This window comes from Lasioglossum baleicum, chromosome 13, assembly GCF_051020765.1.
Source record: "Lasioglossum baleicum chromosome 13, iyLasBale1, whole genome shotgun sequence".
Lineage (NCBI taxonomy): Eukaryota > Metazoa > Arthropoda > Insecta > Hymenoptera > Halictidae > Lasioglossum > Lasioglossum baleicum.
The window spans coordinates 14,025,055-14,041,767 of NC_134941.1; the positions used below are offsets into that span (position 1 = coordinate 14,025,055).

At 38.9% G+C, this 16,713-nt stretch overlaps 2 protein-coding genes across 8 annotated transcripts; one reads left to right on the forward strand and one right to left on the reverse strand.

Moving 5' to 3' along the window:
* Positions 1-151: 151 nt before the first annotated feature.
* Positions 152-11,338, forward strand: LOC143214908 (uncharacterized). Of its 7 annotated transcripts, XM_076436461.1 has the most exons (4): positions 633-1,574; positions 1,650-3,560; positions 7,533-7,915; positions 8,588-11,338. In XM_076436461.1, the coding sequence occupies exons 3-4, from the start codon at positions 7,836-7,838 to the stop codon at positions 9,066-9,068; spliced, it is 561 nt and encodes a 186-aa protein (XP_076292576.1). In that variant the 5' UTR covers positions 633-1,574; positions 1,650-3,560; positions 7,533-7,835; the 3' UTR covers positions 9,069-11,338. The 7 variants fall into 7 exon arrangements, with proteins under 7 accessions (XP_076292580.1, XP_076292579.1, XP_076292574.1 ...); XM_076436465.1 differs by lacking the exon at positions 8,588-11,338 and adding an exon at positions 152-626 and having other exon boundaries at positions 1,444-1,574; positions 1,659-7,823; XM_076436464.1 differs by lacking the exon at positions 8,588-11,338 and adding an exon at positions 256-626 and having other exon boundaries at positions 1,444-1,574; positions 1,650-7,823.
* Positions 11,339-11,838: 500 nt separating this feature from the next.
* On the reverse strand, positions 11,839-16,430 carry Alpha-man-ib (alpha-Mannosidase class I b). Its single transcript, XM_076436413.1, has 11 exons — positions 15,906-16,430; positions 15,059-15,226; positions 14,811-14,967; positions 14,564-14,749; positions 14,316-14,464; positions 13,963-14,151; positions 13,704-13,891; positions 13,493-13,619; positions 13,242-13,406; positions 13,023-13,172; positions 11,839-12,493 (listed from the first exon to the last, which is right to left on the reverse strand). The coding sequence occupies exons 1-11, from the start codon at positions 16,002-16,004 to the stop codon at positions 12,275-12,277; spliced, it is 1,797 nt and encodes a 598-aa protein (XP_076292528.1). The 5' UTR covers positions 16,005-16,430; the 3' UTR covers positions 11,839-12,274.
* Positions 16,431-16,713: the final 283 nt, after the last annotated feature.

The following is a 16,713-nucleotide window of genomic DNA, read 5'->3' on the forward strand; positions in this document are numbered from 1 at the left end:
TGTAATACGTGACGTCATAGGTTCCAAAGGTGTATAACAAGGGTGGGCACGGTTGGACATGGTTGAAGCCCCTCAAATTCCTGCTTCCCCCATCAACCTCCCTTTCATCACTTTCATGCAGCACTGCAACACGCATCTTCGTCCGTCGCGATGCGCGAGACCTGTGCAGTGCACAAATTGTGGAATAAATAAATAAGCAAGTCTATTTCTGTTCTGACTCGTTGTTTCGCGTGCTGGACGGTACACGGAAAGAATGGACAGGATATCTTAGGAACGATCTTGTGACGTCATATGTTCCAGTTATCTTTGCTTCACTGGCTTCTCGGCTTTCCTATACACATGCCGTATTTATGAGTTTATATAGTCTAAGGGGCTAAGGTGGATAGCGTGTCCGGCGGATAGAAGTGGGGAGGCTCTATTGCTTGCGCATGCGGTGCGCATGGTGCGCATCGCCTTTCATTACATACCTATATGTATACATACATACATACAATCACATACAATACACTGACAGTCGGTACAATTTGCGGTCGCTGATCGCTAAGACGCGACGACGCTGCATCTGTCTGCGAGTACTACCGACGAGTACCGAACAGTACCGAGCAGTACCGAGTACCGAGTACCGAGTAAGTACATATTGCGACACTGCGCGTGTTGCAGGTTGCAGCTGGTTGCAGCGCGTTGTCGCTTGTCGCCAGCCGTCACTGCCGTCAGTGTCAGTGTCAGTGCGTCAGTAGCAGTCAGTGTCACAGTTCAGTAGCAGTGTCAGTAGCTGTCCAGTCATTGAAGAGAAGGGACGTTTCGACCAATTCTGCACAACCAGTGTCGTTTTCTGTTGTGTCTCCTTACGTAGGAGCTTGTGCCTACGAAATCGCCGGTAACTTAATAATAACAGCTTTTTTAATAACATCTTTTATCCTGTACTTTTGCTTGAATTAATAAACAAAAAAAAAAGAAATGTCGCCGACAAAAGAGTACTGTAATATGTGCGTAAACCGTACGTACCGTAGTGTGTGTGATCGTTATACACCGGTGACGATATTTTCACGTTGGAGAAATCCGTTGGTCAGGAACGGAAATTTCTCGCGACGCGATTGTTATGCGTGATTCGTTCTCCGGAGCTTGGTAGAGATGCGTTGCAACGTACCACCACGTACTTATACAAGTATACGTACTACGAACGAAGTGAGAAAAAATAAAGTTACACATCGTAAAAGCTACGGGACCGAAATAGACCACGAGAAGTCGTAAGAGCAAAAAGGCGATAATGAATGCCGCGTGTAAAAACAACCTTGAACGGCGAACGTATACGTTATATAGCTGTCGACGGATGAGAGTATCAGAGACAATGCACATACATAATGTAATTAGAGGAGACAGGGAAGAGGTTGTTGCGCGAGGAATCCGACGAGAAATCGTGAATCAAGACTGCTTCGCTTTCAGGACGATCGGTTAGCGTTACTGGTGCAGCAGCCACCTTTTTGGTCATGCGACAATCAGGCCACGATGAGAGACGGGACGTTCACCACGCGTGCCGATGTTTACGCTCAAGAAATTCCTGATGCGTCCGACAGGTAAGTGTAGCTTCCAAATTTAAACAAAAAATCTAATCAAATGCATACGGCGTCTCTATCTCACGGGAAAAAAAGACATTTCAGATCGTACACGTTACCGATTCCTATCGAATTCAAGTCATGTAAGTATGTAATTGTGTTTCGGTCGCTTCGGACAGTTAAAAACGGTGAAATCATACCTGTAGGCAGACGCACACGCAGGTAATTTGGTATGCGCGATCTTTCAAGGTAAACGGAACGCACACGATCCGTCTCTCATTGTTAGCTCACCGAGATTCGCACTCGAACCGAGATGCAGTTCTACGAAATGTTATTGTCGTTATTTCTGTGGTTTTCGGGAAGAACGCCGCATGTTACGTACTTCCACTTACAAGATATCGCCGTTTAAGGGAGTAGACTTTCGTTTTTCGATAATGCAAATATGGAGTTTTTCATTAGTCAAAAGCACTAGGTAAAAGAGTAATTTGCATTATTCGGAAGCATAAAATTATGTAGCTATTTTCATAAAGCTGCAAACTGTAAACGTATAATTTTTTAGGGCGATCGCGGCCTAGATTGATCTTTTATCTAGCGCTTTTCACTACTGAAAAAGCCCATCTTTGCATTCACTAGAAACGACTTACCCCTTCAAGTTTTCATCACTAACGCCTCGACACAGGACATCGGTTAAATTGCATTATTTTACGGAGCCTTTCGAACTTATTCTCATGACTTTTTCCCCGGTAAATACGTAAAGCTCAGCTAATTCATAAACTGAAATTTTTTGAAATTGTGACATACGGCGTTTTTCCTGGCGACCACAGATTCGAGAACGGTAATCATTTTTCTTACGACGCGTGACGCGTCTACCTTGAACTTTCTGTCGCTGTCGGACACGTTCGAATAAAATAGAAACGCCTACTGCTCGTTACGCGCGTGCGGAGAGAGTTTTCGAAAGATTTTTGTTTTTTCGTTTCGCCTCCATACTGCTTTGAAACCGGTTTCACGTTGGCTCGGTTACTAGTGGATGTACGTTAAAGGAAGGAAGAAGACGGTTAAGGCTAAGGAAAGCGGCTCGTCTCTCGCTCCAGTCTGCCTACGTACGCGTGTATACGTAGCTCGTAAAGACGATTATATTATACGTAACCATACCAACCCTAAGAATGGACATGGAAGTAAGCGATCGTTGCCCACATCCGTCATTACCGTATAAGCGAAGATCGTGTTTTCTTCTGTGTACGTACCTTTAACGAGAGATTATATGCATAATGAGTATGAAAAGTAAATGGTGGTCAAATCACTGTTCTAATACAGTTTCATAGGGAAGAACTAAAATCTTCGAGCAAAGCAGGTTTGCCCTACGAAAATTCCACTTACGTCAGGTTTGTACGAGAGTTAATAAAATTCGCCGGTTGTAATAGTTTTGATGAAAGAAAAGCTCAATTTTTGTGGATGAGTTTTTATACATTTATGACAAAACTGTGTAGATGTAATTTAAAATAGTGAGAAAACGTTAGAAGAATTTTAACTGTTATATTATTTTCAACCTATTAATGAAAATATTGAGAAAGAAAATAAATTTCTTTTTCACTCTAGTTTGTTGCAAATCTGGCAAAAAATTTCTATTTTCTATTATGTATTCTTTTTCAACAATTTGTTAATATTCCTCTAAAAAATCTTACATCGGTACACGTAAAAGCAGAAGAGAATACGCGCCCCCTTTTTCTCTGTTTCTCCCCTCTACTATTACCGATGTACGATTCGCTCGTCTGTTGGCCCGTTGGCGTTGGCGTTCGCAGTGTTTCGCTTTCGCGTGTCCTGCGTGTCTGTCGGTTGTCGCTCGTCTCGTGAGGGGTGTGCTTTGTAATTTTATTCGGTCGATCGGCGATCAATTATTTTCCTCGTACATAAACGACTATTATCGCGAGTGTTGGTTCAATGATCGATCGTTCGATACCGTGGACTAATGCGTTTTAGAAATCCATTCCTACAGCGTGGCTCCTACAAGTAAGTTGAGCAAACCGATCAATCGGTTTTCGAGGTTAAGCATTTCTTCCTTAGTTCCGCCTTTTCTATGTTTTTATTGTAATGTAAGCCCGTGTACGTTTAGATTCGTCGATTCTCGACCGCGTCCATCTTTTCTATTGTATTTCCCAAACGGTGTGAATGTTTGTAGGCCTTGTTAGGAGTAAAGAGCAAGGAGTCCTTGCTAAGGACTCTCATACAAATCCAAGTGACGCTGTTCGTCGCTGCGAACTGCGAACACATTATCTTACTACATACTACTATTGACTACTATTCAATGTGTACAACCAGATATTATTCGTATCAATGTTTCATTTCAATGACGTGTTTACGTTTTATAGTAAATAGTTCGGATTGTACACGCGAGTGATTTCCACAAATCTGCCCATAATTCTGCGGTTGTGAGGAAGAACGCCGTGTCACATACAACTTTCACTTTCGAGATATTACCGTTTAAAATTTTCATCGCTAATGCTTTCACATAGAACATCGGCTAAATTGTATTATATTTTTTTTTTCAGCTTTTCGAATTTGTTCCCATGACATTTTTTACTATAAAGCTCGATCAATGCACGAACTCAAATTTTTTGCAACCACAGAATTATGAAAGTATTTGCAATTCTGAAAACTTGAACTATGAACTATGAACTGTGTCGACTACAATTGCAAATATTTATGTATTTTGCATTAAGGCACTATTTTATTGAATGAACATCTATATTTATGTTGGAACGATATATAGTTTTCCATGTAACCAGTTATGCAGAAAGTGTTTATCAGTTATTTAACTAAATTTACTGAATGTAGGTAGTTTTTACGATATTGTAAAAAATTAACCGTTTGATAGTGCTTGTTATTTTATGATTATATATATGGAATTCATTTATAGTGTTAATATGCTTTTGCTTGAAATGTCTCGAAACAAGTAATATGTACATCACTTAGACCACTTTTATAATTATGAGCCGAAATAATCGTACGCGCCCGTGAACGTGAACTTACCTCACATACCTGGACCGAAAGGCCGACTATTTTGGCCGCGATACGCGTACGAAAAAAACCGGTTTCGCTGTGACACCGTCGTTAATCCTCGTGGCAATCTTCAGGTTCTCGCATCTAATTCGTGGACGGACTCGACGGTTTTTCGCAAAGTATTTTATGTATACAATAAAGATTAATATGAAAATAGATTGGAGGTCCGTGATGTAATTCCTGAAAAACGATATTAATCTCGGCTGCGGTTTTGTGAAACTTTCGTTCGACGAATATTCTTTTCCAGTCCCTATCTACGAGATCCTTTTACTCGGCGGATATCGTTGTACGACGTATCGCGTATCAATGTTCCGAATAAGATCAGAATCGTTGATCTACGTTCATGTGGTAAAAAATCACTTTCCTCGTATTTAATGCATGCAGATGTATGAATTACATGTACATAGATGTATGAAATACATCTACAACACGAGAATGTCGATATGAAATGGAGAATTGGATAAACATTATAATTAGAACAAGCATTTAAAAATGAACGTTTTATGAAACTGAATACGATTTCTCAGGCAATTCCGATGACGAGACTAAATAAATGTTCCAAACAAAAGTTAATCGACATTTGGCGGTCTACAAATTTCAATAAAAAAAGATTTTTAAAAAATGTTTATTCTACAAAAACTCAGGATCATCTTTAATTTTTCAAAATCAATTTATCACCACGCTTATATTAGCTTGTCGAGTTGTTGTTGTATGCGTCGAATCTTGTAATCGAATTTTAATCCACTTCCCGACGAGCTAGAGACTTGAAACTTCAAACATAGCTCAGAACAGGATGACAATGCAATATTTAAAAAACAACTTTTAAAAAAACCCATGCGTTTAGGAGATATAAACTATTAAATTTAACCGTTACACCTGCCCGCGCGACGCTCGGTAGTACGTGATCGCGTACTAAAAAGTAGAAAATAAAAAAATATATGAAAAAAAACTTTTTAAAAACCACGCTTATATTAAAATGCACTAAAAAGGAGAAAATAAATTTTTTTAGGCATTAGTGACTATAAATAAAAGCGTGGAGCGCCCACGGAGATTACGTTAATATGGTTTAGCGCTCCACGCTTTTATTTATATGTAGTCACTAATACCCAAAAAAATTATTTTCTCCTTTTTAGTGCATTTGAATATAAGCGTGGGGTTCTTAAAAAGTTTTTTTTTCATATATTTTCTTTATGTTTGACTTCATAATATAGTAGGAACTTCCAAAGTTGCCGGGACCGCGAAAAACTTTCTCGTTTCGAGGCTTGGACGATCCAGTTCGCGCGGAATCGAGCCAATTATTCGATTTCCAGCGGCGCAACATTTTTGTCCGGATCGATTTCTATCGGAAAGAAAGGGCTGGGTGTGTTTCTTTCGGAGGGCTTTGCAGCGGTTAAGAAACCGGCGACCACGTGAAAACTATACGTGTCGCGTGGGGCGTGGGGTGCGAGACGCGGACTATCTTATACATGTACTCACATATTCGCACAGTTGCCTCGTTGAATCGAGCAGTTGCGCTTCGATCGTCTCACAAGTCGCTCGTACCGAATCATCCTGCACATCTTTACAAAAACCTACGTCCGAATTTACTATAGATAGTCGGTTTCGTTGAAATTGTTCGCCGGTATGTTAATTTTACAACAGCTAATATCAATCGGTACCTATCGCTGTTTAGCTTGACTGTGCAACTGTTCAATAATTTCTTGGAGAACTCGCGCTTCCTTTACGAAATATTATTAGATTCGAAGAAGAAAAAACGAGATTAATTGCAAACAACATCGCGTTTGGTTCTCTTCTCTACTGCATCGCGATGAATGTCATAAATACGTACATAAGTACATATATGTAATTTCATCTTGCACGACGCTTGCACGTACGGTCCCATTTCTTTTCTAGCCTGGATCCGATAATTTAGCTGTAGTCGGTCAGAAACAGTCTTGCCGTGGTAGCATATTCAATACAGTGCTTGTAGTACGCGTCTCGTCTCGCAATTTGAACGTACTGGGCGTGCTGCGTATTCTTGCACGGGCTTCGCATGGTATTCTCCTTGGTCTCGTGTGTCGTTTCGTAGAATCGAACGGAATTGAATGAACAATGCACGTATTCGAATCGATAGAAGCTGTGATCGTGTTATTGGGCTCGATTAGCTCACGGAATGCATGCTCGACTTTGATCGGCGCGGTCCGTTTCTCGCTTCTTCCCACCCGTCTCTCTTCACCTCTTTCTTTTTGGTCCCTTTTTATTATTGTATTGTTTTCCAATCATACAAATCGTTGCATGAAACGCGATTAACACTCGGAACCCGTTCAGACACGGCGGGAACCGCTAGATTTTTGTTTTCGACTGTTCGATCGCGTCGGCACGCGTGAACGAATACGAAGACGCTAATGTAAAGAATATTCGCGCGGTTTCCGCCGTATTTGAACGGGCTCTAAACCTACCGAGACTCAAAATAACAAGATTCAATTTATTTGAACATCGCACGGTTCATATTATAATATCTGCGCTACTAAATATGCAGGGTGAACCAAATTACTCCGTTATTAACAGTCCGATCGGAAATAGCAAATTATTTTGTAAGATCAAATAAAAAAGCAATTTACTTTTATGTTATGATACTTACCGAATTTGTGTATTCGCAAAAAAATTGAATCACGTGAAAGATCTCTTGAAACCATGCTACGTCTGATAAAAACATTTTCGATCGGACTGCTAATAACAAAGGTTCACCCTGTATTCATTGAATCGTTAAACACGAAAGCGTCTATATCGTTTTAATAATTGCGAAATAAAAGATCTGGAACCGGTCGTGGTAGGTTTAGTGTTAAACATCTCTGTCCGCTTGTTTTCCCCCCTCTCCTATCCCGTTGACGATGTTGCGTTATTGGTACCGATATGAAAAGCTAATTTTTCAATTTGTCGAAGAAACACCAGGTCAAACGTGGTCGTTGAGTTTGCTTGATCGATAAATCGACGATGCTCCTTCCACGCGTCGAAAGAGACTGGTGATTCGATTTCCGTGATCCGCCTCGCCTTGCCTCGCCTCGCATCGCATCACCGCGAACAAACCGAAAGTATGTGATCGGTGATGTGTGCGGTTGGAATTTGGAATGAAACAGGAGGACGACGAGAAGATCCACGATTCGAAAGAGATTTTCGAAACATCGACAGTCTACGCCGGTGTCTGATCGGTGTCTAACGAAACGGTAGAGCTACGATTCCAAACAAATGGACAGGCAAATCTATTTTTATGCTACTCTGACGTCGGAGGAAAAGAGTAGAATGCAACCTTGTACGAGGGCTAGGTGGTACGTCTTCTTCCTAACACTTTCTATAACGGAATAGACTGATACTTACTTCCGGAAACTTTCGTCGCGAATGGAATTCGGTGGTTTTGTGGTTTCGCTTTGTCTGCTGATCTGCTAGTCTACTACGTAGTCTGCTGACTCTGGGTTTACTCCTTGCGTTTCCGCACCCTTCTTACAGTTTAAAAAACGAGCGAGTCCCTTGGGGAGAAGTTCGTTTGCTAGGAAATTAGGAAATTCCGAGTCTCTCGCGACGAGAGACCAGTGACAGAGACGAACAGAGAATAGATCGTTGTACCTCGTTGGTTGGAGGCAGAGTTGTGTTGAATTACAATGACTAAGTATGTAATTCGATTACATCGTATCCGGTGATTTCGTAATTCGAATTTCAGTCGCTTCGTTCAATAAAATTATAATGTAAAAACAGACAGACAGACAAGAAAGCGAGCTAATTTGTACTCTATTTGTTCAGCAAGTCGATTTAGCGGAAGGTTCGAATTATGCAATTCAAATGATGTAATTCAATTGCGCAATTCAATTACAATGTATTTAAATTAGCACAACTCTGGTCGGAGGAATCGTTTCTCACGAATCGATCGTTTTGTTCGTTTCGACGACCGTTCGCTGGTTAGTTAAACTTTTTTCGACGAATTTAATGTTGTTTTCTGCTTTCAGCGTGATCGTAACTAGCGAGTCGGCGCTTCTGCAAACTTCTGTGCCTGCGGTAGAGTACGATGCGCCGGATACTGAGAGACATGGACAAGGAGACAGAGATGAAACGCGCGTTGGTCAAGACGTAGACTCGACGGCTACGTTCGACGAGCATCCAGCGAGCAGTAAACGATTGAGTTCGTATACCGAATCGAACGACACCGATCATCGTACCGAGACGATCGAGAATGACGTCTGCGACGCGAGCCCGATATCACAAGCCGTTGCTCTGTCGCTTGCTAAATCCGCATTCGAATTCGGATCGGATCCCGATGGTCGATCGGATCCACAGAGCCAGACAGATCCAGAGTCCAGGCTCTCTCGAGTCCAAAGGAATGGACTCGATACGGACAAGAAGAAACCGGTCGTTCGACGCAACGACAACTCCTGCGTCGTCGACTGCATATATTTCACGCAACAATGTTGCGAATGCGTGATATTTTAATTTAGAAGACCAGAAGAAGGAGCAATTTTACTGAATCAAGAGGCACGATTCAAATCCGAGGCTCTCAGCGCGAGACGGTATCGTGACGAAGAATCGAGTGTCATCGATCGAATGAACGAACGCTTCCGAGAAGTAACGTTGTTCGTTATGTCTCGTGTCTCGAAAAGAGGGTTCGAATCTTCGGTACACTCCCGTCCGTAAATCATCGGATGTTTAACTTATCTTCAATAAAATGGTAATTAAAGAATGTATAAGCTTTCAGCTTGATTTTACGGTTTTACAGGGTGATAAGAAATAACGGAGTTAAACATTTCTTATTATAATTCTTTCAAATCGACGAATTTTTAAAAACCAAATGATAATTCTTAAATATATGAATACTAAAGGTCCATGTTATGGTTGTTATTATTTGGTTTTTCAGAATTCGTCAATTTGACAGAATTATAATAAGAAATGATTAACTCCGTTATTTCTTGTCACCCTGTATTTTGGTTAGATGTAACTGTCAGATGATTGCACAAGTTCGTGCTGTATTAAACGATTATACATATAGATAGTCACCATTCTTTTCTACAATTGTTAGAAATGAAATTATTATATTATTATCTTTTTTCTGTAATTGTTCTTACAGTTTGTGACATCTATGAAAATCGGGCACGAACTTATGCAAAATTAAATATGCTATTTGAATAAATTTCGGGAAAAAGAGATAGAGAAATTGTGGGATGATTACGGAGGGGTCTGGAAGCCAAATTTGAAAATTTAGAAAATATAAGAATGATAATTAAAGATATTTTTGTAAGGATATTAAGGATATTTTGATCAGATTTGATTTTCACGTTCTCTACATTAGAAAAGATAAGTACCGTTTTTTTATTTCATAACATAGGTCCTTTAAAATCGTCTGCATCCGAATTTGAATAAGTGTCCGGTGACTTATAGACGGGAGTGTACGTCAGGTGACCGCCGCAGCGTATTTTCCTACTATTTGGTAAAAGATAATCGCTATTCTTTCCGATCAGATTTCGATTTCAAACATTCCAGTTGCATCCGCGCATCGTTGCGCAGCGTAACTATACTACTCGATTCGGAATGCCATAATTATTTATTACGCGAAATTGCTAGATTAAAAATACATTTATTATTGTTGTTATTATTATAATAATAATTATACCAACGTGTACAGTGCTGCACATTCTAGCCATCCGCAAAAAAAGCATAGTTGGTACAATATTGCCTTGTAGGAGTTCGAAAGACTGCTCAAGTACCGATAACGCGCGTTATTTTTACGAGTATCCTTTACGAGTTTCCTTTTGGGACGATGATATTATGATAAAAAGATCTGTATAAAGCAATGTGATTTCCATGGGAAAATTGTACAAACATTTTTTACATTTGCAAATAATGTAGTACCAGAAGTCAATTTCGAAAACTCGAAGAGTTGCCTCTGTCGATCTAAGAAACTCGAACAGCACAAAAGAATCGTACAAATTTTGCGAAACGATCAACGTACGCTCAAGAAGAACTGCCATGATAGTTTACAACAACATCGAAATGTACATGTTAGGTAGTTACCTTTGCTTTTGCAGGCTTTCCAGAAAAATAGTATTTTCTTATAAAATGTTGTAGTATTACTGTCAGGATCGGTGAATATTTGAATGATCGATTTCTTGTTCTTTCTGACATTTCGAGGATCGTGCAGGATACAAAATGTGATCGATATATTTTCTGAATATATTATAATATAATATACGATACGATACGCGGTGTAATATCGTGTAATGTAGCGTAACGCAACGCGACAAAATAATCGAGAAATGAAGAAACGAGTTGTACAATTTTTGTAATAATACAGAAACGTTTGCGCAACTATATTCTCTTCTACTTATGGTTAGATTCGTACAATGTCGGTGATCGTTCTTCGATAACCAAAGACACGACGGAGAATACAAAATAATATTGTACAAGCGCGTACATTCCACTTGAAGTATAATATAAATTTATATTCGCAAGATAATTAATTTACGATAGATTGTAAACTAATATGGTTTCTTTATAGACGAATCTGGTATTCCTCGTTCCGTACCACTCGTTCGTATCGTTGAAATACATTTATCTCTACCTAATTCATTACTATTCGCTAACCGATAATAAAATCTCGTTCTACTTACTTAGTTAATTTTATAGAAAACGAACGTAACACGTAATAAGAAAAGTAATATCGTCGACCACTACTTTTGTAATGGAAAACTAATTTTAAAGCTTACAAACTTACGTAATGGCAATTTAGTTAATTGCAGCTATATGCTATAATTATAACGTGTATCACATGTAAGTCTGTATCTCGGAAGATGAGATGATTAACAATTGTACACAGCCTGAAGAACTATTTGCAAATGAGACAGCTATACATTTATGTGATATACGTTTAGGAGAATGTAAAGAACACAGTATTTTAATCTATCGACGATTTCCGTCGCCTGCCTTGAAAGTGTCCACTGTGGAAAACTTAAATGCCCTCCTCTGTTAATATTTTTCTACGAAAATGTGCAATAAATAAGAACTACGCTGTAACAAGGAGTAACTGTGATACCTTCATTGCGAACACGCGTCGTTAAATTCGGCTAGAGTCGTTGAGAACTCATGGAAACGTGAATTTCACTTGCTCCAGTGATCATGAGAGTCCAGAATCTTCGAAATGTATAATAAATACGAGTATAAACAAGAAAGGAATTGTTGCATCGGGCTACAAATAACAGACATCGAGCATTTTCTATTTTACAAGATTGTACTCAACAATTCAGATACACTTTTTCATAAATACGATCTACAGTATATCTTGTACGAATAGCACGAACTTATTCACCACAGAATAGAATACATTTTCGATTAGAAGTACACGGCTTTCTAAATCGGGGAAATTAGTAAAAAATTGTGTATAAATAGTTAATTAGTTGGTAATGTACAATGTCTGTGCTTCATGTTGTGTGGTATAATGCTTGTAGAAAAATTTGCAAGAAAGTGATATAGAACTTTTGAAAACTCGTGCTGAAAGACGAATTCGATCCGACCAGTGGTGTTGTTGTTGGTGGTGGTGGTGGTATACGCGCTTCGTTAGATCGATTGACTGGCCATGAAAAATACTTGGTACTGGTATTCTGCTAAAAGTGTAGATTTGTATACTTTGCACGTTCATTCATATCGGGTTACGACTCGTGTATGGGAAGCGGATGTCCTTCGGAATTGAATACCCATTTATCTAAATCTATTAGTTGCCTTGTATCGTCGAATAACAAGTACAAGTATTTCAGAGTTTCGGCGAACCAGAAGCTTTCGGTCATATCTTGTTGTCGAGTATCGTGAATATTTCGGACGTTGCCAATACTGGTGTAACCCTTGTCCACCTTTGTGTAATTTTCAAAAGCCTGCGACGAAGAAACAACATTGAACAGCCGTATTCTGTATTGCGTATTACAGCTACAGTGTGTCATTAATATTCAAATATTTAAATCTCTAAGCCCTCCAATTTCCATATATTCCAATTTTTCTATATGTATATTCTACTAGGCCGGGTTTATTGTCGGAAATCTTGAAAATTTTGACGAAATTTTCAGAATATATTTAATTGACACAGATCTACAAAACGTATCTTTTAAATTTTCAATATAGGCCCACATAAAAAAGTTACAAATTCAACTTATAGTATTTTTTCAACAATTCCGATCAATTGCAATTTTTGAAAAACTTTCTTTTCACATCCTTTAGTAAACTAATTGCTCCAGCTTCCCAAAAAAGTTCAAATCGTATAGTACAATATTAAAAAAGTTATCGTCTTCTTTAGAGCGGTCTTAAACTTTTCCAAAAAAGTTCAAATCGCATGGTCCAGATCCAATATTAAAAAAGTCATCGTCTTTTTAAGAGTGTCCGAACATTAGTGGAAGTCGCTGTACTTACCTGAAATATCTGCCATCCCCAGTCTTGGAATGTTTTGTTTCCGGTAAAGTACCACATATAAAATAGACTCTCGATGAATTCTGGTCTCAATAGATTATGAGCGTCGTGTATTTTCACATACATATCCATCGATTTGTTCTCTTCGGCGTTCTAGGGTAAATTATGCACAATATATCTGTGATTCGAATGAACGATTCATCTATTTTTCAACGATGTTACCTGGATATTGAAGTAAGTAATTTCCGGCGCAAGAAACGTTGGTTGAATAGCGTACGTCTGGTAACATGTTTTTACAAGTTCGTTCGCAAGATCCATATGTTCGGATGACAAACCATGATGGACTCCCAAAGCTAAAGTACCTGGTAGGTAACACGTGAGATGGTCCTACAAATGAAATATTTTGAACATCGGTAATCGGTTACACGATTAATAATAATTTATATGATTTATAGCCGAGAGAATTAACTTACCATTTTTGGTTTGATCTCTTTCGTTGCTCCAACTAGTTCAGCGATAAAAACATACTTTTTGCTCGCTGTTTGCTTGACAAGATGACTCCGAGTTCCAGAAATGCCTAACAAGTAATCGTCTCGCAAACTGAAAACATTTTGAAACAAGTTATTCCGGTACAATTGACACGGAGCATTTACATTGAAGCATACATTCATGAAAGGTACTAACTAATTAATAGTTTTTCCGGTTTGCAGCCACTGTTTCAGCAAGTATTCGTAATAGCTGTCGGCGCGTGCACCAAGCGTGATCGTTGCAAACTCGCGAAATTGTCCGGTGTTGGCGTTAATAAATATGGGTACCAGACCATCGTATTTCTCCAATTGGTGAACATGTTCGGACACCTTTGCTACGGCTTCCTACGAGGACGTACAAGTTACACACGATACACAAATACAGCATTGTGAACATAGCGAACAAGTAAATATACCTCGTATTTTGGTTCCCCCGTGCTGCGAGTAAGATCTCGAAATTCTAATTGAATCGAGGTGACTTCGCTGGTACTGCTATCGGGACCCCATTTAGGACTATGCGCGGTATTCGTGCCAAGATTTACATCGGAATACGGAACACCGGATGACGTGGAAAATGCTGGCATCAGACGATCGCCTAACTGTGCCTGTACAATTGATATTCAAAGTGTACCGTTACGCTGCCGTAATAGTTACGTTACCATATCATATCAGTTCATACAATGTAACGTAACGTAACGTGATATTATATATGTATGCTAGTATAATATCACATAATATTAATCCTCGGAAAGTCATAGGAGAGACTTACAGCTTTATTTAAAAAAACTTTATCACCCGATAAATGATATGCCGATAATAGACCTCCTAATACCCTAATGGTAACTTCGAATAAATTAACGTCCCTATTTAGAGTAAATACTAAACTCTTATCAACCCATGCCTTGGCTTCTAAAAATTCTGTAAACCAAACAGATCACAGGATTAAAATTTATATCACGATAACAGCGTAGATTTAACATTGTTCGAAAAACATTTCGAATGGCTTGGTAATCTCACCATTATTTAAACCCATTATGTACATAGTATCTAGGGAATCGACTATAGTGAGTCCCAAACCGAACCATTCGTGGTATTTTCTAGAAATAGGTTTGACGGTATCGTGACCCCAGGCATATTCCTTGTATCCGTTCCATGAATGTTTAAACGCTGCAACTACTGCCTTTTGTCTACTATTTTGTGGACCTAAAATTCAGACAGCTCGTACAAAGCAGAACTCGTAAAATATCGTAGAATATTTAATTACCGTTAAATTTAAGAGCATTTGGTTTAGGTTGCGGAGGTTCCCCAATCTGATCATCGTCCACTTGGTTTATTTCTGGTTGGAACTCCGGTTCTTCTATAACCTCCCCTCCATCTTTGCGCTCTTGGTTCGCGTTGTCTACTACGATATCTTCTACAGCCTACGAATTTCATTATAATACGAGCATCTGTGCAACACGAGACATAATAATGTCTACCAGTTTCGATGATGAAATATCATAATTGTCATACCTTTTCATATTTAAGAGTATCCTGTGCAACTTCTATATTGTTGTAGTCGCTCTCGTCTAAAATTCCATTCTTGTTATCGCCGGGTAGCAAATAAAATATAATTAATATAATTGTAATGACTATGAAGTAGAGGATGTTCCTTTGTAACCTGGACAACTGATTCCATTGCTAGAAGAAGAAACAGTAAGGCGATTAATGAAAGCGTAAGTGATTATTAGACAGCGGATTTGATACATTTATGAGAAAAATGAATAGGTGCAATTTAAGACAGTGAAAATATTGGAAGCATTTAAACGTACTACTGTATTACTTTCAACCTGTTAGACATATTAAGAAAGAAAATGAATTTTTATTTTGCATGGAGATCTGCTGTCTAGTAGAGATCGTGGTTTTGTCACGCTCATTTTAATTTGTACAATTTCTAGAACATTGATATTAGTTTATGTATCGAGACTATAGTTTCACAAATTTATATACCCATATTATGCTTCCAAAAATGACTAACTGTACCCTAGAAGTTAATACAAATTAAAGTGTGTATACGTTAATACACGTATATTTAATAATCTCTTTCAACAATTTGTTATTCAAAAAATTTCTCTGAAAGTCCATTCTTTGCTCGCTAATATATTAATTTATAGTCTTAAAATGAGAATTTGTGGAAATATGTTAAATACAAAAGGTTTTAAATAATCTATACATCTTGGTTAACAACATAAGAGTTGCATATAAGGTGAAATACACGTGAAATAGGGATCTCTACTGTCTTAGTCATTATCTTATCCAATATAAACATGAATGAAAAGTATTTCGAAAATTGCAAAGAATATCCTCGAAAGCAGTTTACCCTCCAAAGACTGCGCGACGTTCCTCGTGCGAAAGTTGCGCTCTCCTGAATATTTAAACTTATATAGTCCGTCTTGGCAATATCTTTCGGTGGAAACATATTTCGCTCGAGGTTAAGTTGTTCTGGCAAATACAATGATAACGTGAGCCAGAACACTCCAAGAAATGATAGTACCACTGAGCCACATTAACTGCGATAGTCTTCATTTATGTGATGCGGATTAAACATATTTATCGTCGAATACAACGTCGGCTGGCCACGATACGAACTTTAGGCGGCCAGTATACTCGAAACGCGAATCATTCGACCGACACTGTCGTAACTTTATTCAGTGATCTTACGACCCTACGAATGTTGACTGTTGACAGTATGCCGGGGCATTACAACCACGTTCAATCTGCATTATATCGCTATCTCGTCGTGCCTTTCCACTTGCCACTTGTCACATATCGCACAATAGTATCGCGTACAACAGTTTTTTCCTGCAAGTCGTCAAATGTAATTTCAACTACATATGTAACTATATGTATATGTATAGATAAATTGTATGCGCATGTATTTACGTGTGCGCATGCATGCGCATGCGACACGGCAACACGACCGAGGTCTCCGTTGCGATGGTTGCGAGTTTGCTGGTTCTATTTTCTAAATATTTAGATAGGGATTCTAATCCGATCCCTAACCCAAACCCGGTTAGTTCAAGAAAGGTTACTGTAACAGGTAACCCGCTGTAACCCGCTGTAACCCATTGAACCCATACCAGAGAGGATGATATTCTCTGCCCATGGCCCATACTAACTTCGGGGGA